The sequence below is a fragment of the Phyllostomus discolor genome, chromosome 6, assembly GCF_004126475.2.
Source record: "Phyllostomus discolor isolate MPI-MPIP mPhyDis1 chromosome 6, mPhyDis1.pri.v3, whole genome shotgun sequence".
Classification (NCBI taxonomy): Eukaryota; Metazoa; Chordata; class Mammalia; order Chiroptera; family Phyllostomidae; genus Phyllostomus; species Phyllostomus discolor.
Window position 1 is genome coordinate 51,228,309 of NC_040908.2, and position 22,922 is coordinate 51,251,230.

The 22,922-nt window shown below is 46.4% G+C and overlaps 1 protein-coding gene across 5 annotated transcripts in view; it reads left to right on the forward strand.

Annotated features, from left to right (window-relative positions):
• The window catches only part of TET3 (tet methylcytosine dioxygenase 3), a 103,183-nt gene that overhangs the window by 48,187 nt on the left and 32,074 nt on the right, over positions 1 to 22,922 (forward strand). For all 5 annotated transcript variants that reach the window (XM_036028162.1, XM_036028161.1, XM_028515598.2 and 2 more), the window contains one exon: positions 6,042 to 8,199. In XM_036028162.1, the coding sequence (XP_035884055.1) occupies positions 6,042 to 8,199 (2,158 nt within the window). The remainder of the gene's footprint in view (positions 1 to 6,041; positions 8,200 to 22,922) is intronic.

Genomic DNA, 22,922 nt, shown 5'->3' on the forward strand with positions numbered 1-22,922 from the left:
TAGATGAGCTGACTCCTGTTCCAGGTGTGCGGGCTAGCTGGAGGTCAGCTGAGAGGTTCAGACAAAGGGTGGACACTGAGGAGCATCCTCGGAGTGTGGTGGTTGCTGGAGCCCAGAGGGGACTGACCATTGAGGGAGAAGCTGTGGAGGCTTTTAGTGTTGGGGCATATCTGCACAGGAATTTGAAAGGGCCTAAACCGCCCCTTTCTCTTCCTCCAGCATTGTCCTGCCCACCTGTCAACAGTCACCAAATAACTACTTGGTTTTCTTTTCGACATCTTTGTTTTTTAAACAGAAGTGGGAGGGGGAGAAAGAGAGGGAGAGAAACATCAATATGTGGTTGTCTCTCATACGCCCCCTACTAGGGATCCAGCCAGTGATGCAGGCATGTGCCGTAAACTGGGAATCAAACTGGTGACCCTTTGGTTCACAGGCTGGCACTCAATCCACTGATCCACACCATCCAGGGCTGGTGCATTTTTTAGTATTCTTAAGTATTAAAACTACCCCAAATCGAGTCAAAGTTCTTCTCTCTAAAGCTTTACCCTTTTTCTAATTCCATTTTTTAGCACCACTCAAAACAAGTGGAATTCTTTCCTCAAATGACAGACCTTCAGATGGTTAAAGACCTTGAGTTTTGTCTTCTTCAGAACCAAAGGGACCTGTCCTGTTGTGGTTTTGAACTGTCCAGCTGGCTGTCCACTGTGCCCCCTCCGAGGTGCAGCCCCAAAGAGAAGCCCACCTTGCGGGTAGAGACTGCAGGGGCGGAGCAGGGCGGTGGTGCCCTGTGCTGTGGCGCCTGCTCTGGTCAAGTCTGCATCTGACTGTGGGCTGGGGTGCATTAGTGCACTATGAAATGCAACCTGCAAGAGAGAGGGAGGGAAGGAGGGATTCGTTAATCTACTGAAGAGAAAGACTGTTTTGCAAAGTTATCACACATTTAAGTATGTAATAGATCCTGGCATAAAATGTATTTCTCACTGTGGATTGTAGTAAAAACATTTGAGAAAACCCTGGGTTGTAAGACCCTTTAAAGCCACCAAGTCACATCATATTGGGTGCCCCATCACAGTCTTCTGCCCCTCCCGAATCCTAAAATATCCTTATGTGTGCGCTAGTCACAACATCCTCGCTTCTTCCATCTTTAGTTTGCACAGGTGTGGTGTGGAGCCTCGTCTCGGACCCTGTTAGATTTTTTTTCTCCAGCTTGTTGGCCTTTTGGACTTGGTTCTGTCACTTAATATAGGTGTGTCCTTCCCGTTTTTGGCATCTATTTGGCAAACGTGCCTTTGCTATCCTTATTGATAGCTGTCTTGAACAGGGCAGTTCTGAGGTCAGAGCACCGTGGCAGGCTCTCCGGGTGACACGCCACTCGCGCTTTCAGTGTGGCTGCTCAGCCGGTGCCGAGCCGCCTCTGCCCTGCCTGTGCTTCCCTGCACCTTGCCCTCCAAGGGATCATGGCTGACCCTGTGCAGCTTGAGTGTCTACAGCCCCAGTCACAAACCCCAATGCCCACAGGGGCTTGGCAAGTAACACAGATGAACAAAGTGACCATTAATTCAGGCATCTGATAAACAATCCCTGAGCCTTGGCCCTGGTTTCAAGAAGTCAGTGCGGAATGGTGAAGCTGGGTGTGAGCGGGAGTGGTAGACAGAGCGGCCAGGCAGAAGTGCGGACTGTGGGGAAATCTGAGTTTCATGTGAAATTTGATTTTTTAATGTTGGCAACACAAGCAAATAAAAACTCAGCACTGTACAAGTTTCTCCCACTGTCTGAAAGTAGAGTGTTTCTGTGAAACCTGTTGTAAGCTGAAACAGCATACAGTGTAGCATTACCATTAATTTATATGGAAAATTTTTTTAGCATTCCTAGCTCCAGCAAATAAACTCTCATATACTAAAAATACTGAATTATGTCCAGTTTTTTTTAAAGATTTTATTTATTTATTTATTTTTAGAGAGGGAAGGGAGAGAGAAAGAGAGAAACATCAATGTGCGGTTGCTGGGGGTCATGGCCTGCAACCCAGGCATGTACCCTGACTGGGAATCCAACTTGCGACACTTTGGTTCGCAGCCCGCGCTCAATCCACTGAGCTACGCCAGCCAGGGCAATGTCCAGTTTTTTAAAAAAAAATATTTCATTTATTTTTAGAAAGAGGAAAAGGGAGAGAGAAAGAAAGGGAGAAGAACATCAATCGGTTGCCTCTCACACACTCCCAGCTGGGACCTGGCCCACAACCCAGGGCTGTGCCCTGACTGGGAATCACACCGGCGACCTTTGCCATTCACAGGCTGGCACTCAGTCCAGTGAGCCACACCAGCCCGTGCTAAGTCCAGTTTTGTATCAAGCATGACACACACCCTTATGAGCTCTGTTACGCTTTTCTGATACCTTAGGACATACCTTGCTGAAGGATGCACAGAGTGAATCTAGATCAAGTGTGGATGCTCACAGACACAGGTCGAAGTTCTGGCAGCTGATGCTGAGACTCTGAGTGTGGACCCTGGGGTAGGAGCTTGGCGGCGCCACCCCCGCCGCTCAGGGTGCAGGCTGCTTCTGTAAAGGCTCGCTGCCAAACAAACACTGAACGTTGTTTTCACTTTTTTGTCTTTTTTTGTAAAAGTTAAAATCCTCTGTGGTTTTCTTTCAGTTAAGCAAAAACAAGTACTAATGTCAATTTTCATAAAAATAAAGTGGCGTAACTCGAACTTTCAAAAAGCGGGGGATACCTGTACAGACCAAACAAAACAGATCTGTGGCCGATTTGGCCGGCAGCCCTTGAATTTGTGATCTGTCAGCCAGGATGTCTCATCTCCTGCCAATAACCACGCGACATAAAGCAGTAAGATTAGTTGGACATTAAGGGGTTGATGGCCTTGGTGGGGCCTGCCTCCTGTAGTTCCTGTTGTTACCCACTCGGGAATCTTACCTGGGGCTGTTCTCACTCAGTGTCCTGAAAGTTGAGACAACACTTGTCCTTGACCCACCTACTGGCACCTTCCCCTGGTGGCACGTTTCCTCCAGGGTCACCAGCAAGTGTGAGGAATGTATGAGTGGGCTCCCCTGGCCAGGCAACTGGAATTCAGCCTTTCTTCAAGCCTCCCACCCATCCTGGCTTCACTGCCCTCATACCTGTGTCTACCCTTCCCTTTCTTCTTTTTTTGGTCCAACTAACACTTTCCTTTCCAGGGAATTCAGAGGCCCCAGAGTGGGCTTAGCCCTCTCTTACTCTTATTCACACACTAAAAATAACTTTTCCAGTCCTTTTTGTTGTCTCGATCATTTTGGGGAAGCCTCAGTTCATGTAGCATTGTCCTTCCGCGGCACTGCTTTTGGGAAGTCTTCTCTCCCATGTTTCTTCATGGTTATGTGTGCTCATTTTGGCTTTCATCCATGAGCAGGCAAGCTTTGACCACCTCGGATTTTGTAGCCTTGGCAGCCACATTAATTTAGGTTTCTAAGACTGAAGGAAGGGAGTACTGGGTGATCAGCCACATTTCCTAGAGGAAAGGTATTTGTTCCTATTCTTACACCAGGATCAGGAAGAGGCTGGCATATTCCATGGCCATTGCGGGGTGGGAGGCCTTTCACTGGACTGAGAATGTGTTTCTGCAGCAGCTACAAGCAGGAGGCACAGAAATCAGGAAGATTTGAATGGTGTCTTAAAGGAGCTACCAACTAGTGGGGAAGACAGCTGCTTGAGAAACAGTAGTGGCATGTGATAGGTGCTAATAGAGACATCTCTCAGGTGCCACGGGAACTCAGGGGAAAGAGCCACAGGTAGTTCCGCCAACCAGGTCAGGGAGGAGGTCAGGGAGGAGGTGACGTTGTGGAATAAGCCAGAGTAACCTCACATAGGCTGGGAAAGGCATTCCAGGTGATGAGAATTGTGTTGGCAAGGCTCAGAAAAGCATATTGGAAAAGCATGAAGGTCTTGGGTTCACAGTTGTGGGTTGAAGAGGATGGGGTAGAACCATGGGCTGGGGCCTCTGCCCACCTCCCACCAGGCTGATCCCAAATCTCAGCTTCCCCACGCCACTCTGGGGCCTGTGATGGTCATGGTCAACAGACCGGGGACTCGTATCATTTTGGTCATCTGTTTAATACACTTATGTTCTATCTGAGGGACTAATTTTTTTTTTAACTTTTTATTTCAATAAAACTTTAAAACTTACAAAAAAGTTGTAGGAAGAGTACCTGGGACTCCCACAAACCCAGTTTTTTTTTTTACATTTTGCCTCACTTGCTTTTACGTACATATGGATGTGGGCTCATAGTCGCTGGCTGCAGAACGACATTTCGGTTGACGGCGGACCATGTGCACAGTGGTGGTCTGCCGGGGAGCCTAGTGTGTAGTGGGCTGCCGCATCTAGGCTTGTGTGAGCACATGCTACGATGTTCGCACGATGGCAAAATCGCCTAATGACACATTTCTCAGAATGTATCCCTGCCATTAAATGGCACGTGGCTGTAATTTTTTCTGATCCATTTAAGATTAAGCTGGAGATAATGGCGAACCTTCACCCTGAAGGCTTCAGTGTGTGTGTGTCCTGCGGACAAGGGGTTCTTTTACACACCTGTCGTGTGAGGGTCCAAGTGAAGAAGACGAGGATGGGCGCAGTATGATCTTATCCGTAGCCGTGTTCAAATTCCCTCAGTAGTCCCGAGGGTGTACTTTATAGCTGTTTCTCCCCAGTCCCAGGTCTGACCCATGAGTGTGCATTTTGCTCTCCTGTGTCCTTAGTCTTGTGTAAACTGGAGGAGACGTTTGTCTTTCTTATCTTTGAAATTGGTGCAGGGGACAACCCAGGTGCCTTCTGACATGCCCTCAGTTTGGGTTTTTCTGATGTTTTCTTGTGATTGCGTTCGGGTTATAGGTTTCGGCAGGAGTTCTGTGTGACTGGTGTTACATCCTTCACCATGTAGCATGCGAAGAGACACACGCTGTTGGTTTTTCCCGGTATCTGTGGTGATGATAACTTGGATCATTTGGCAAAGGTGGTGTCTCCCAGATTTCTGCACCATGAAGTCACTGTTATAATTAAGTAACTTTTGAGGACATGTTTTGAGACATGTATGCATCCTGCGCCTTGTCAAGCTTTCACCTGCTAGTTGTACATCCAGTGACTTTCTAAATCCATCATTCCTTCTACATAGTTTTTAAAATTGGTGTATTTTACTGTAAGGAAGAGCTTTCCTTCCTAGAGAGATGAATCTTGCAAACTCAATTTTGCATCTTTGTATTAGCTTTTACCTTGCTGGACCAGCCCCCTGGGCCCTCCCCAAGCTGTGTGCTTTGGTGGACCTTGGCTTCCTGGGCTTGGGGAGGGGCCTGGACCTTTTTCCCCACGCCAGTAGGCTTGTCATCAATAAGACCGGCTCAGTGTGAGGCAGAATACATGCTGTGTCAGATCATTTGGGTTTCCCTCAGGCCTGGGATGGGGACTGCTGTCCTGTCCCAGACTCTGATCCCAGCCTGGCTTAAGTGAGGACAGCAGTGGGCAAAGGAAAGAACTGTGGGTTCCTTCCCACTGTGAAGCTGTGTCTGACCCCTGTCCTGGCTGAATGTGTTAATCAAATCCAATCTGCACACACATTTTACATAATGGCACATTATTACTTGGTGTACTTGGGTAGCTTTCTTTGTCTTCTGACACACCCACAAAGTCAACATGGTCCTGCTGTCACCTCGGTCATTGCGAGGTCACGACCTTTCTGTGTGTGCTTAATAAATGCTTAGTCTCAGGGGACCCTCATCAGTGTGATTGGTCTGAGTCTCCAAAGAGTCTGACCAGCGGTCAGAGTTCTGTGCTAAGAGCTCTTAAAGTCCTGCCTTCCATTGCTGCCGATGCGGCTAGTTGGGCAAGGAGACGTGGGAAGATGAGCCCGAGGTTCAGGCCCTATCAGAGACGGAGAGGGTTGCCAGGAAACCAGGGTTCAGGGGTGCATCTTAGTGGTGTGAGGTAGGACAAGCTTTTCAAATGTTATGGCTCATCTTTTTTCTTTTTTCTCTCTCTCTTTCTCTCTCTCTCTCTCTCCAGACAGGCTCAGAGCTCAGCCCAGTTGATGGACCTGTTCCAGGTCAGATGGACTCAGGGCCAGTGTACCATGGGGACTCAAGGCAGCTAAGCACCTCAGGGGCGCCGGTCAATGGTGCTAGAGAACCCGCTGGACCCAGCCTGCTGGGGGCTGGGGGTCCTTGGCGAGTAGACCAGAAGCCCGACTGGGACGCTGCCCCAGGCCCAGCTCACAGTGCTCGCCTGGAAGATGCCCACGATCTGGTGGCCTTTTCGGCCGTGGCCGAAGCTGTGTCCTCTTACGGGGCCCTTAGCACCCGGCTCTATGAAACCTTCAACCGTGAGATGAATCGCGAGGCTGGGAACAACAGCAGGGGACCCCCATCAGGGCCTGAGAGCTGCTCTGCTGACAGCGAAGACCTTGACACGCTGCAGACGGCCCTGGCCCTCGCTCGGCATGGCATGAAACCACCCAACTGCAACTGCGATGGCCCGGAATGCCCTGACTACCTCGAGTGGCTGGAGGGGAAGATCAAGTCTGTGGTCGTGGAGGGAGGGGAGCAACGGCCCAGGCTCCCAGGGACTCTGCCTCCTAGTGAGGCTGGCCTCCCAACACCAAGCACCAGGCCGCTCCTCAGCTCTGAAGTCCCCCAGATACCTCCCCCTCCCCCTCCCCCACCCCCTCCCCCTCCCCCAGATGGCCTGCCTCTGTCCCAGAATGCCCTGAGTATCGCCAAGGAAAAAAACATCAGCCTGCAGACCGCCATCGCCATCGAAGCCCTCACACAGCTCTCCTCTGCCCTGCCCCAGCCTTCTCACTCCACCTCCCAGGCTTCTTGCCCCCTTCCTGAGGCCTTGTCCCCTCCTGCCCCTTTCAGATCTCCCCAGTCCTACCTCCGGGCCCCCTCATGGCCTGTGGTCCCCCCTGAAGAGCCCCCATCGTTTGTTCCTGATAGCCCTGCCTTCCCCCCAGCCACGCCTAGAACAGAGTTTCCTGAAGCCTGGGGCACTGACACCCCACCAGCAACTCCCCGGAGCTCTTGGCCCGTGCCCCGCCCAAGCCCAGACCCCATGGCCGAACTGGAGCAGTTGTTAGGCAATGCCAGTGATTACATCCAGTCAGTATTCAAGCGGCCCGAGTCCCTGCCCAGCAAGCCCAAAGTCAAGGTTGAGGCACCTTCTTCCTCCCCAGCCCCATCCCCCATCCTCCAGAGGGAGGCTTCCACACCATCCTTGGAGCCCAGCACCCACCAGAAGGCCCAGGCCGCCCTGCAGCAGCACCTCCACCACAAGCGCAGTCTCTTCCTGGACCAGGCCCACGATGCCTCCTTCCCTGGTCCCACGGAGCCTCCTGCTCCCGGCTGGTGGGCACCATCAAGCTCACCTGTCCCTCGGCCTCCGGACAGACCGCCCAAGGAGAAGAAGAAGAAGCCCCTGACACCAGCTGGAGGTCTCCTGGCAGCAGAGAAAGCCACTCCTGGGATCAAGCCCACTGTCCGGAAGCCCATTCAGATCAAGAAGTCCAGGCCACGGGAAGCACAGCCTCTCTTCCCACCTCTCCGGCAAATCGTCCTAGAAGGGCTGAGGCCCCCAGCCACCGAGGATGCGCAGGCACATCCACCTGCCCCTGTCCCTGCCTCACAGGGCTCTGCTGTCCCCCTGCCCCCAGAACCTTCTCTTGCGCTATTTGCACCTAGTCCCTCCGGGGACAGCCTGCTGCCCCCTACTCAGGAAATGAGGTCCCCCAGCCCCATGGCAACCCTGCAGCCAGGCTCTGCTGGCCCTCTTCCCCCTGCCGATGACAAGCTGGAAGAGCTCATCCGGCAATTTGAAGCCGAATTTGGGGATAGCTTTGGGCTTCCTGGCCCCCCGTCTGTGCCCATTCAGGACCCTGAGAGCCAGCCAACGTGTCTCCCAGCCCCCGAGAGCCCTTTCGCTACCCGCTCCCCCAAGCAGATCAAGATCGAGTCTTCAGGAGCCGTGACTGTGCTCTCAACCACTTGCTTCCATTCAGAGGAGGGAGGCCAGGAGGCCACGCCCACCAAGGCTGAGAACCCACTCACACCCACCCTCAGTGGTTTTCTGGAGTCACCTCTTAAGTACCTGGACACACCCACCAAGAGTCTGCTGGACACACCCGCCAAGAGAGCCCAGGCCGAGTTCCCCACCTGCGATTGCGTCGGTAATTGCTTCTGGGTGCCAGGGAAGGGCGAGGGGGTGTAGCGCAGTGGGCTCAGGCTCCTAGGGCTCTGTCTTTCATCTGGCAGATAGTTACTGTGTGCCACCCACCACTCTGGGTTCTGGGGACACAGAAATAAGCTCATAGGGCAATGGGAAAGACATCGAAGGAAAGTAACGATGATGCTTTGTGGCGTGTGGCATGTCAGTAGAAGTGGGCAGAGGTGCTCTGTCACGCAGACTGAGGTGAAGGCTTCCTGGAGGCCTTCCTGTTAAAGGTGGTGCTTGTGCTAAGACCTGAGCTTGGTGGCTGTGAGAGGGCTTTGAGACTGTTCTTGGTCTGGGGGGAGCATGAACAAAAGGTGGCTTCAGAGATAGACAGGCCAGATCTTTCAGGGCCCAGCGGGCTGAGGTTGGGAGTTCGATCTCATAGGTAATAGTGAGCTTCTCAGGATCTTAAAGCAAGTAATGACCTTATGCTTCTGAAAGACTCTTGTGGCCTGTGGCAGAGAGGAAGGGTTGGTGGGGGACCTGTAAGGTATCTTGAGCCCAGAAAGCAGTCTCAAGGGTCTGCACTGAAAGAGTGGGCGGGTGTGAGGGCCTCTGAGGAGGAGGGAGGGTGGAATGATGGCCACTCAGGTCTCCACCTTGGCAGTGGCCGTCACTGAGAACAGGGGCTTGGGGGAGAGGTGATGATTTCTGTTTGGACGACCTGGGTTTGAAGAGGCCGAGAGACTGGAATCTGGATTAGGGTTTGGGCATAGTTGTGTGTCCAGGTGGGTGGCTGAAGCCATGGGCTGGGTGAAGGCACTGAGGAACTTGGGTCCATTTCGTGCCTTCCAGACCAGACGCAGTCCTGGGCCTGTGAGGACTGTCCCTGTGGACGTCGCTGTCTGGGGCAGGGGGTGGGGTGGGGTGTAGATGCAGGTTGCAACTGATGCGTTGGCCCCAGGCACACTTTGGACTCCAGCTCCCTGGTGTTTATGGAGTGTTCCCTACAAGATACATGTGTTCCTGATGTTGACCAAAAAACACGTTGATGCTGGTAATGAGCATGTTGAATTTTTATGTTTTTGATACACAGACAGGTTCTACAAAAAAGGCTATCCTCTCTGCTTGTGAAATACATTAGTAGTAGGTCCACTGTGTGATTTGTTGAGACGTTGTGTCCCTGTCAATGGAGAGGAGCTGGGCTGCCTGCCCAGTCCAGCCACCCCAGACTCCTGGGGTGCAGGGCAGAGGATCAGTGATGAGCAGTCACTTGGGGAGCACGGAGGAGTTGGCCCCAGGGCTTCTTTCTGGGGGCAGACAAAGGTGCAGGGTCCTGGCGGTGCTCACAGACACGCGGGGTGTGGTTCCCGCTGAGGGTCGACCCCCATCTAACGGTGGTATGACTTCGAGGCCCTTATTTCCCGGCGGTCGGGAGAGGCTCGCTCTGACCACAGGGGTTGGGCTCCCGGTGCCCTCTCCTCCCGTTCTGTGTCTGCATGTGTCCACCCCACCCGACTTGGGCTTAGCGCATGGGTAGGTGTGCCTCCTGGCCTGGTAGGAAGCGTCCGCACCTAGTGCTGTGGACATTAATATCCTTAGCAGACATTTTAATTGTTGGCTTCAGTATATAGACATTGTGTTTGATCAAAGTAGTCTTTTTTAAATTTGAATTCTATTCCATCATTTCCTCATGTATAAAGTAGAAATGATAATAGTACCCCCTTCCCCAGGGTGATGTGGGAAGAAAATTTGTTAATATGTGTGAAGCACTTAGAACCTTAGAGAACATTGTACGCATTCTAAAACCGTTCACCATTTTTGAGCCCATTGAATAAGGCAGCAACAGGCCTTATATTGCAACAGGCCTTGCAATAGACAAGAAAAAGAAGTAAAAATATACATATTAGGTTGGCCAAAAAGTCTGTTTAGTTTTTCCATAAAACAGAAGACATATTTTTTCATTTTCACCAACTACTTTATTGTTTTGGATATTTTGAGTATGTCGGCTGTCTCCCGCTATTGGCTAATAGTGGGTAGAGGCCACGGGTGCTGCTAAACATCTCCCACTGTGTGACAGCCCCATGGCAAAGATTTGGCCAAAATAATCAGTAGTACCAAGAAACTTCACAAACCACTCTGGCGTGTTCAGTCAGTCACAGCACCTTCTTGCATACACTGCTGCATTTCAGTTGCAATTTTTACATTTCTTGAAATAAAAAATACACTGAAAATGTTGCTCTTTGTTCTTTCATTTCAATATTAAAATGGCTGCATAAAAATTCACCAATTTTGATAAGTTTTTTATAATACATGCTGATATGACAGCTGTCACTTTAACTTCAAATGAAGTTAAAGACAACTAAGCACTACCAGAGCCATCGTACTGAAAAAACTAAACAAACTTTTTGGCCAACCCAATACTATAAAGAAAGAAAAGTGCTCGCTGTTGATTGATTCATCCATCATTTATTGATTATGTTGCTCTGTGCTAGGGAAATAATTAATCTCTGAAGGACTTTGTGGTTTGTTTGAAGAGACAGTATAAACAGTAAAATACTCAGTCGCCTGTTCAACAGGTGTCTGCCAGGTGCGTGTGCTGTCACACGGCAGTGGCCTGAACTGGAAGAGCACTGAAGCACGAGGCTTGGTTGTGATTATGAAGGGTAATGTTTTATTTAACAAATCCTTGTTCAGAGTCTTGAAAAATGCAGTGAACACAGATGGGGAGAGACAAGAAGGGGGGCCCCTCCAGACCGAGGAATACGTGAGCACAGTCTTCAGGGTAGCGAGGAGCAAGCTAGCAGGAGGTAAGACCTGTAGCACAGGGGTAGACGTGAACCCTCAGTGTTCTCCTGTGTTCCTTGGACCAGAGGCCCCCATCCCACCCTGAGATGACAGGTCTCAGCTTTGAAGCTAGTGGGCAAAAGTGCAGGCAGTAAGCTGTCAGCATCAGAGACGCTCGGCAGCGGCAACGCTGGCAGCTGTTGCCTTGGCAGCTGGGGAAGGAGACAAGGGGAGTGAGATTCCCACTGCCAGTCATTATAGCTCCAGTCATGTCCAATGCTACACAAAGAATTAGAAACCAAACCTACCTTGTGAAAAATACAGAGAAAAGACTGGAAGGAAATACACCAACAGTGTATGGGTGACTTTCCCCTCATTAGTATTTTGTATTTTCTGTAGTGAAATATGTGTGCCTTGTAGTCAGGAAATATTTTTGAAAATACATCCTAGGGATAACATGGAAGATGGATTGGTAAAGGGGGATAATCTTTTTTTAAGTATATTTTATTGATTATGCTATTATAGTTGTCCTATTTTTCTTATCTCCATTATCCCCCTTTGCCCTGCATCCCCCCTCCCTCCAGCATCCCCCCCACGTAGTTCATGTCCATGGGTCGTACATATAAGTTCTCTGGCTTCTCCATTTCCTATACTATTCTTAACTTCCCCCTGTCTATTTTGTACTTACCATTTATGCTTCTTATTCCCTGTACCTTTTCCCCGATTCTCTGCCCCCTCCCTGCTGATAACCCTTCATGTGTTCTCCATTTCTGTGACTGTTCCTGTTCTAGTTGTTTGCTTAGTTTGTTTTTGTTTCTGTTTTTGTTTTAGGTTCAGTTGATAGTTGTTGAGTTTGTTGTCATTTACTGTTTATAGTTTTGATCTTCTTTTTCTTTAGATAAGTCCCTTTAACATTTCATATAAGGGCTTGGTGATGATGAACTCCTTTAACTTGACCTTATCTGGGAAGCACTTTATCTCCCCTTCCATTCTAAATGAAAGCTTTGCTGGATAGAGTAATCTTGGATGTAGTAACCTTGCCTTTCACGACTTCGAATACTTCTTTCCAGCCCCCTGCCTGCAAGGTTTCTTTTGAGAAATCAACTGATAGTTTTATGGGAACTCCTTTGTAGGTAACCGCCTCCTGTTCTCTTGCTGCTTCTCTTCTTATCTTTAATCTTGGGTAATTTAATGATGATGTGCCTTGGTGTGTTCCTTCTTGGGTCCAACTTCTTTGGGTCTGAGCTTTCTGGAGCTGCATGTCTATTTCCTTTGCCAGATTAGGAAAATTTTCCTTTGTTATTTTTTCAAAGAAGTTTTCAATTTCTTGGTCTTCCTCTTCTCCTTCTGGCACCCCTATGATTCAAATGTTGGAATGTTTAAAGTTGTCCCAGAGGTTCCTAAACCTGTCCTTGTTTTTTTAAAGTCTTGTTTCTTCATTCTGTTCCAGTTGAATGTGTATTTCTTCCTTCTGCTCCAAATCGTTGACGAGTCCTGGTTTTCTTCCCTTCACTTTTGGTTCCCTGTATATTTTTCTTTATTTCACTTTGTATAGCCTTCACTTTTTCCTCTATTTTGCAACCATACTCAGTCATTTCTGTGAGCATCCTGATTACCAGTGTTTTGAACTCTGCATCTGATAGGTTGGCTATCTCCTCATTGCTTAGTTAGTTTTCTGCAGTTTTGATCTGTTCTTTCATTTGGGCCATATTTCCTTGTCTCAGTGCACCTGTTACATTGTAAGGGGTAGAGCCTTAGGTATTGGCCAGGGTGGGGCAACCCACTTCACTGCCTTGTGGTGCAGTCTGGATGAATGTTTCTTCTTTAACTCTTTGGTTGTCAGACTTCCATACAGTTTGAATTTCTGGCAGTTCTGGTTGTTTTCTATTTTAAATTGGTCATTGAAGTTCTTTTGATTGTGTGAAGAAGCAAAGCATAGGTACCTATGCCTCCATCTTGGCCACAAGAAGGGTGATAATCTTGTTGCAAGAGACCAGTTAGGAAGATGATGGTGGTGGTGGTGGTGGTGGTGGTGGTGGTGTCATGATAATAGTAACAATAGAACCTTGTCCTACTCCAGGCATGGTGCGGAGTACTTTACAGTCCCCTCCATTCAAGTCTCATAACATCCATATGAGAGGTGCTGTCAGTACTGCAGTTCCTCTTCATGATGAAGAATTAAAGTTGGCTTAAGTAGTTTACTCAGGCCATAAAGGCTAGCAAATGGTGGAAGTGGGATTTGAACCTAGGCAGTTGGACTCTAAGCCATGTCATATAGTGACTGAGATTGTTAGTTGAGACATGAGTCCTAACTTCACAGTGGTCTTAGAATGAAGAGGGCCAAAGAAGAAGGGATTCACTTGGAAATAGCTTCTAGAGGTGCTGGGGTGCATGTTAGGGAAGGTCATTGTTCTTTTCCAGAAATGTCTGGACCCCACGTCTGGACAGATGCTCCATCAGCTGGGATGGCAGAATTGCCTTTGTGAACTGGGCTCAGGACAAAGGTTAGAATAAAGCCGCTCGCTCTGGGATTCACGTGAGATGGGAGCCCTCTTCTCTCCCAGAAACTCATGCCTCAGCAGTGCTAGGCAGAGGGATGCAGGTTGCCTGCCAGTGTGGGGAGGCATTTTTGTAGAAGTGACAGTGAAATATGGAGATGCCTTTAAGGGCTCACAATAAATAATTGATAATGTACTGTAAAAACAACTTTATAAAAGTATAAAAATGTTTTCTAGCAAAAAGAACATAATAGTCAAGGTCTCTGGTGATTTTTCCAAATACGCAGTTTTTGCCAATATGGGCATCACCAGGTAACCAAAAACCCAAGCTCCAAGAGCATTGTTTTACCCTTGTTTAAGACCACGGGGTTTGTGAAGGAATGGACGGGATTCCTATGGACTCGCTCTGTGAATCTGGAAATACTAGAATTAAAGGCAACCCTTTGAAGCGTTTAAGATATAATTATAAGAGTCATGAAAGGAAGTGGCCTCGCTTCAGAAGGTACAGGTTTGAGAAAAGCTAGCACACAATTGATGTTCCATACTGAGTTATGGGAGGTGAGAGTACTGGGACACAGTTCTGAGGCACATACTGGAGATCCCGCTAAACACCCCTTACCCATCCGACAACACAGTCACTGTCAGAGGCAGAACAGTGAGTGCAGGGCTGTGGGCTGGGCCCTTTGGTACTTTATCTATTCTCAGAAGTGGGGAAATTCACATAGAGAGCCAGTTTAGGACAGGGAATGGATCCAGAGGACATTTTAGTGGGAAAAGCATCCTTTGAGATCATCTGCTTATCATTGTACAGATAAGGAAATAGGTCTGTGTTTACTTTTAAGTCTTGTCCTGATATCTCTGAGGCGCTGGCAACTGTAAGCAGATTAGGAGACAGATGTGAGGGGTTGCCGTCAGAGAAATGCTGTATTTTTATCCCGTTGATCAACCTGCCCTAAAAGAGCAGCCAAAGACCAATACGAGAAAAATATCTCCTTGGCCTGGAATGTGATGAAAGTTTGGCCGAGGGAGGGATGTCGTCCTGCAAACGTGGTTGACAGCAGGACCCACTGAGTCACCTGAGTGTGGTCACAGTCTGCAAGAGGGACACAGAGACTCATCTCTGTTTACAGGCATGTAAGATCTACTTCTGCGGTTTTTATGGGAATGTATTTCCACCCTTGCATTCAATTTGAGATAAAGAGGAACTTCATCGTTTAAATTTTTTTAATGACAGTGGGATATTTGGACACCATTGTAAAGGTGGGGATCTGACTCTGGGTAGGAGGATATTAGAGAGACCTTCCTGGAGGTGGTAATAGCTGATCTGAGTTTTAAAGGATAAGTAGAAGTTTAATAGATCAAGAGGGAGAAGGTAGTAGAGTGTTCCAGGCAAAGGTACATAGAGATACGGAGGTGAGAAAACACAGGGAAATACAAGTCATTCCGGTATAACCAGTGTGTTAGATGAAAGACTGAGGGAGTGGCTGAGGAGGAAAGTTTCAGGGTAAGTGGGGATGGTACCAAAGGCAGAGAAACCAGTTTGCAAGTTCAGGCAAGAAATAATAGGTGCCAGAACTAAAAGGGACAATGAGCAGGAGGGAGGGAAGGAGAGGGTTGAAAAGAGAAAGAATAAGAAAATGAATGAATTGGTTCACTGACCAGCTGGAGTAAGGAAGAAGCAGTCACAGGTGACTTCTGAGGTTCTAGGTGGGGTGACTGGTGGGATGGTGGCACCGTTGGCCAAAATTTGAAATACCAGGAGGGAAGCAAGTATGGACATGTGGACTTGGAGGTGTCTGGAGGTGTGTGTCTGATTGACTCTGTGAATTGGAGGTTCTTCAGCAAACTGATGGTAGCTGAAGTTTCAATAGAGTCATTTCACCAGGCTGAACATGTAGATGGAGAAGAGGGCTGAAACACAGGATACTAACATTCAGGGGAGAGAAGCTGGAGCAGGAGGCTGTGGAGGAGGTGTGGGAGAGATGTGGAAAGAAGCCGAGCAGAGGATAGGTTAAGGAACCAGCAGACAGTCTGGGAGGTGGAGAGGGCTGACCAGAGCTGAAGGAGGGTCAAGATTTAAGGCTGGATTCTTCTTTGTCCTACATTACCTATTATACATATATGTGCTGTAGTCTTTTGAATTAAATCCCAGGTTCCTAAAATAGGGACTGAATATTGTATTTCTAAAGTATCTACACTCATGCTGAGCATATGGTAAGTTCTCCCCATACAGGGTGGGGCAAATGTAGGTTTAACATTGTGAGTGCACGAAGCACATAGTTTATTTTTGTGTTATCATGTAATTATTATTTTCCAGACAAACAGCTGTAAACCTACTTTTGCCCCACCCTATGTTTTTTGGCCAACTGGTCAACCTTATTTGACGTCTGTATTTAAACTCTACAAAGACATCAGATTGGTTTAGGCATGATCCCCTTACTTTTAATCTTTGCCATCAGTGAATATGCCCATTGTTATAATGGTATTTTTGCCTACTACCTATAGGCCCAATATGCCACCCATGAACTTACAGGCAGCTGATGTGAGATTTTAATTTAAGAAAAAAGTTTATCTGGCACACCTGAACCCAGGTAGGACCCAATCCCCTCCCGTCCCTCTGCGTGGATGTGTGACTGCCAGGAGTACTGTGCTAGCAGTCACTGATGGTTGTGGAGGTAGGGCCTCATTAGTTATGTAAGCTTAAGCTGTTTGGCTGCAAGTCCACTGACATTACATCATGAAACTGAGGCATTATATTGGATTATTTGGGAAAAAGAGGATAGTTGCAATAAAATCTTTATGTGATCTTGACACCTATGTATTAATTGTATGCCAGTTATCAACTGCCTCTCTGTGTCAGTGTCATAGAGAAGAAATTCTCAGCCTACATCTATACCTGGCATGAGGGTCCCCTCTTGGGAAGTGTGGGGACACCATTCTCTGTGTAGAAAGAGGGAAAAGTGGAAGGTTTGTCTAGAAACGAAGGTCCCTTTTTCTGTTAGGCAGTAAGGAGTAGTTTCTCGTGCTCTGTATCTCTTGCTGATAGCAGAAAGGATACATTTCATTTTCTCCCCAGCCTAGTGCAGAAGTGGAACAGAGCATATTTTCTACTTTAATGAGTTTAAAATTAAGTGCACAGGGCGAAGAAAAGCACCTAGAGCCACATAATCAGCATTTGTCAAAAACTGGACTTTTCTCTCCTGAGCCCTACCCCAGGGCTTTCTATTATGTATTTGGGGTGGCTGGGGGGAGGGGACTTCTCTTCTGCTTTCATTGCTCAAAGTGAGACATGAAACAGATTTTCCTTTTTCTTTTTCTTTTCTTTTATTGTTGTTCAAAACAGTTGTCTGCCTTTCCCCGCCACCACTGTCGAGCCGTTTCCTTGCTCTGTCACTTCACCTCTTTGGAGAAGGAAGAACTATTATACCAGGGACTAAAAGGAAAAATGATGAACTAACAGCAGAATAGTAAAATGTTCCTTTCCTGAAACCTGGTGAAAGAAACCAAAAAAAAATTTCATCCACTGAAATTTGGAAATAGCCCTACATTTCAAGGGCTCTCTGCCAGTTTAAGGTCAATTTGAATTAAAATAAAGCGTGCCGTGTGGTATACAACTCCCAGTATTGAGAAACACAATAGTGGAGGCTCAAAGGGACTCCACAGCTGGAAGAGATGGGCTGGAGACCACCCATCTAGAAAGCATGCTCTTTGGAAAAATCAGGATTGCAAACAGGCCCCCTTTTCCTCTTTGCTCCAGCTTCCAATGGGGGATGAGGTGTGAGGCGAGGGTGGTTGGCTGGAGAGAGGGGAATCCATATCCTAGGAACTAGCTTCATAACCAAGGGCTGACAGCACCAAACAAAGGCCATTGTGCAGAGAGAAATAATTGCTGAACCACCCAACAAAAATCCTGCAAACCATGGGGCTTTGTTTTACCTTGATATCTTATCAGAATGACCAGGTCGCTCCCAAATGAGGAAATAAACCAGAGTCTTAGCATTAGGACAGAGTACAACCCAACCCTCAACACACAAACACAGAGGCGTTGGCCTCCACAGACAGAAAGCATGGAGACACAGTTTCCTAGTTGCAACCGTCCACAGTCAGCCCCAAGTCCTCCCATTCCCCCTCAGGCTGCTGAACTTTTGAACCAATCTTTGAAACCTCTATAACATCCAAGTCTCTAGCCTAATTTCTAAAAGAAGAATTGAGCAGTGTCCAGGTAGAGAGGAGTGAGGAGATTCTACTTATCCTGTTTCTGAGCAAATAAGCCTAGACTGGTGGCTTTCCACGGGGGGGCTATTTTACCCCTTTTTCCCCAGAGGACATTGGACAATGTCTGAGAACATTTTTCACTGTCACAACCAGTGTGGTTCTACTGGCATCTAGTGGGTAGAGCTAGGGATGCGGTTAACCCTTCAACAATGCACAGGTCAGCCCCTGCAATAAAGAATCATCTAGTCCAAAATGTCAGAGTGCGGAGCAGGAAAAATCCTGGTGATGAATTTCCTCCATTGAAAGATTAATAAGCAAATAAACACAAAATCCAACATGCATCCCATTCAAATTCTTAGGGGTAAGTAGAGGGATTAATATAACATTTTAAATGAAGGCTAACATTGGAAAATAAGAGTTTGAACAACTTATTTATACCTTCAAGGAAGTAGAATGGAATGTTCATTGTGAAGCCAGAAATGAGTGATGGGGCGCTAGAATGAAGTTACAGAGAAGTCACAAGGGGTATGGATTGAGTTCCAGAAGAAGCGGGCCAACAAACAGAGCATTTGCAACTCTCCAGAAGCTGCAAAGAGCAGAATCAGAACTACAGAAACAGCAAATCAGGGAGGAGGAGAGACAGGCTCCAAGAAGCACTCCACAACAGGAAAAGAAAACAGAAATGAGCATCATTAGAGTAGAGATAAGCGAAGGCAACAGAGGGGGCGCTGCACGCAGATTCATTCTGTGCAGATGTCGGGATCGTTCGTGGGTTCCTGGCAAAGAGCACAGAAGACACCGGACAAAGGCACGAGTCAAAGAATAAAAAAAAATTTCTAAAATGAAAAATTGACAAATAATGATCCTGGTGAAATTACTGAAATTTAAGAATGAAGAAGTGCCTACAAATAACTTAATCAAAAAATTAAGTCAGTCACACATACTTGGTTTTTCAAACTTTTTTTACTTTAAAAAATATTTTCTAAAAACAGTCTTTTAATTGAAATACACATATGAGAAGGTATGCAAATCTTAAGCATGCAGCTCAGTGTGGTTTTACAAAAGGTTCATACTTGTGTAACCACATCTAGATCAAGAAACAATTTCACCAGCCCCTCAGAAGTTCCTACGCCCTTGCTCAGTCACAGCGCCCGACCTCCTCAAGCAAACTCTGGCCTGAGGACCGAACCTGGCCCACATCTGTGAGCGAAAGACGATTTTCAGGTTCTTAAATGTTTTTTAAAAATCAAAAGAAAAAATACCTCTCAACACTCACGAAAATTACATAAAGTCCAAATTTCAGTGCCTGTGAGTTTTAATGAAACACAGCCATGCTCATTTATTTAAGCCTCACCTGTGGCTTCTTCTGTACCACATCAGCAAGGATGCGTAGTTGCCACAGGGACTGCGTGCCCTGCAAAGCCTTGTATGGTTGCCATGTGGCCCTTAACGTAAAAAGCTTGCTGACCCCTGTCCTGAAGTAACCACTGTTCTAACTTCTAACATGGATCAGTTTTGCCTGTCCTTGAACTTCTTACATATGGAATCATGTCTATATACATACTTTTTCATATTCTGTCCTCTTTTGCTCAGGGCTGCATTTGTGAGATTCAGTTGTGTGTGCAGTGGTAATTGTAGATTGTTCATTCTCATTGCTGTATGGTATTTTATTTTATGACTATACCATCATTTACCCATAAGATGGTGTATAGTCCCTTGGAGTGTTTCCAGTTTGGGGTTGTTAATGAATCATGCTGATTAAAAGGCTCCTACATAAGTCTCTTGGTACATGTATATATACACTTATATGTCCCTGTAGGGTGAATACGTAGGATGGAAATTGTGTGTTCAGTTTCAGTAGGGACTGTCCATTTTCCCAAGTGGTAGTAACCGTTGGACTCCCATCAGACTGCCCCACACCCTCGCCAGCAGGTGACACAAATGAACAGTCTTTCTGGAGCTGTGGTAGGTGTTTAATCCCATCTCCTTGTGGCTTTAGTTTACGTTTCTCTGATGATTGAAGAGGTTCAGCAGCTTCTCGTATGCCCTCTCTTGCAGAGTGCCTGTTCAGGTCATTTGCCCATTTCTCTTTTGTATTGCTGCCTTTTTCTGAGTGCTTGGTAAGTGTTTTATAGTTATTCTAGATAGGAGTTCTTTTTGGATAAATGTATTGCAGTTCTCAGAATACTGAGATAAAAAGTTTGACCTAAGAATTTGCTATCCAATAAAGTTGATAGTTACATGTAAAGTCTTCATAAAAACATTTCCAAATATGGGAGAACTCAAATTTCCTGGAGGTGAATGAAGTAAGTAGCAGGTTGGGGATGCTGTGGTATGAAGGGGCAGGCAGGGAACACTAAATGTTTTCAAATACAAGGTCTAAGTTTAAATAATGGTGATAATTATTTTTCCCAAAAACGAGAGGTAATATGCTTACTTACACTATACTTGAAGTAAATTTATTTTTATATTAAATATCTTCCATAATAAAGGGGAAACAAGTGCTCATGAGGATACCAACAGAAAGCAGGAAGTACAAAATGAAGGAAGAGGCAGGAGAAATAATAAGGGTGCTGACTTCTTTCTCTCCAAAATTACCATTACCATCACTAAACACGTACTATAGATTTTTCACATTACTGGGGAGATAGGTAAAAGGAAAATACAAAATTATAACAAAAGATAGGAAAGAAAGAAAACAAGGAAATACAAACATGGAAAATAAAATGACAGAACACCATGCATATGTTACACTAATAAATGTTAAGTAGTGTAAACTCACCTATTAATTTTAAGATTAAAGGCATTAAACTTTCCCAAGAAGGTTAATAAATCTTATTTCACTATGGGAAAACAGAAATCTATTGGTCACTAATTGAGAGCATCATATATAATATATGCCGTACCTGTTGTAAACATATGCAATGAAGACATGTATAAAAATTAGCATAGTTAAACTTGTAAAAGTGTATTAGTTTTATAACTAGGCATACTTGGTTATAAGTCCAGTTTCTTCCATAGAATATCTTCTCTCTGATACACATAATTAACACATATAGTGGATTAGGAAAAGGGATGTATGAAAGGAAACAGTACTTCTGTAATACTCCTTGGGCTGCCTTGTAAACTGCTAACAGGGAGAGAGTGCCTTTGGTTTCATGTGGCTCTCGGGGCTGTGTCTGCCCTTTGTGTTTCATGGCCTTCCCCAGAGAAACAGACCATTCCGTTTCCAGGTTGGCTTGGTTTCGGATTTTCATACCTTTTCCCAGCTGCTAGGATGGAGCTGCCAAGATTTGGTTTGCATCTTCTCCTTGAAAATCTCCTTTCCCTGCCCTTAACTATGTAAGTTTTGAGTTTCACTGATTTGGGGCACAAGGTAGTTCCCAAAAGCTACATTACGTTCCAGTAATGTTCCATTCTAGTTCCAGTGTAAGACCCTGCAGTCACTCCATTATTTTGACTTTTCTCCAGACAATAGACACTGGAATAGAGCCCAGAAGTTCTGGCATGTCCTATGTTTCATTTTCTGTGTGCCGTCTATTATCCCAGTGCCTATAAAAAGCCTTCAGACCACTGCTTCCAACATACACAGTCTTGCATTCTCTTTCCCTGTCCCCCTCGGTCTCCTCCCCTCCCCCACTTTGCATGGTTTCCTTCTGTAATTCTTTCTCGTTCAAAATAGTGTCTGTTTGGAGCAAGTCATTTTTAATCCCCCAGTTGAAAATATGTATTCATGAAATATTTAAGCATTGATAGGTTGAACTGTACTAGGTACCTTATGTCTCATCTAATAATCGGCAATCTAAACATAGTGTGGAGACTTCAGTTTAACTGCTTTAAGGACCCTAAAGGCTGTAGTGACCCAACCACAACTGCACAGTTTGTGTGACAGGGTCTGGACAGCAGCTGCCTATTGCGTTCGTGTCATGCACCAAACACTGCTCTTAGACCTGGGAGAGGCATGAGGGTTAGAGGCCGGGAAGGTAACTTGTCACCATTGCCCAGGTCTTTGCAAAATCCATGTTCATTCTGCTGTTCCATGTTAACAGTTAAAATGAACTGTGTTACACGCTTTGATATTTCTGTCGTATGCAAGGAGCTCTGGAAATCCAGAGGGAAAAAGAACCTCGGAGGCCCAGTAGGGTTTCACAGAAAAGGAGGCATTGAAATTAGGCCTTAAAAGATGAGTTTTCCAAAGAGAGACATAAAGGAAGACACTTTGTTTTCAATGAGAAAATGTTTAAAGAGAGGGTGTTGCCTGGTTATGTGGAAGGAGCTGTGTGGCCGAGGCTGGGAGGGATGCAGACCTGCCTCCGTGGGAGCCTTGGGGACTGTGCCCTGGAATTTGGGTTCTGCCTTCTATTTAGTGTGGAGTGCTCACTGGGAAGTGGTATGGTCAGATTTCTGTTTGGGGGAGTATACAAGGTGCTGCTGGGTAGGGTGACCTGGGAGGACTGAGACCAGCTGGGAGACCATGCCAATAATTCAGCCAAGGACCTGACCCAGGATATTAGGGGGTGATGAGGAGCCTCCATGAGCAGAAGCCCTAAGTGGTAGACAACTTCCATCAGTTCATTGAGCTGCACACACCATGGCCGAACTTGCTCTTACACTTATCATTAGTGTGTGTGATGGCATATACACCTTCATGCTTGTGTGTATGCATGTATGCTGATACATGTGTGGGTGTGTGTATGCTAACTAGCATATTATACATGCTATACTGAAACTTGCTTGTTTCTCACTTAAAATACTTGGAGGTCATTTTTTATCAGTGAATCTGGAACCACCTGGTGCCTTTTGATAACTGCTTAGTATTTTATTATATGGATTTGCCATAATGAATTTGTGACACATAATGAATGTATTATGATGGACATTTAGATTTCAGATATTGTGTCATTACAAATGATGCAATAAGTGTTCTAGTATGTATATATTTTGCACTCGTGAAAGTATATCCAAATTCCTAGAAGGATTTGACATTTCTTTGAAATTGCTGAGTCAAATGGATTGGGCAGTTGTACTTTTACTATATTGCTAAATTACGTTCCATGCAGCCTGTTTTCCGGTACCCTTGCCAGCAGAAGGGGTCATCAGACTTTGGTGGTGACTCGTCTGAAAGGTGAAACTGGCATCTCTACGTATGTCTGAGCCATTTTCATCTCCCTTCAAGAGAACCACTTTTATCCTGTTTTCATTTTTCTGTTGTGTTACTGACCTTATTTAGCTGTGGGAG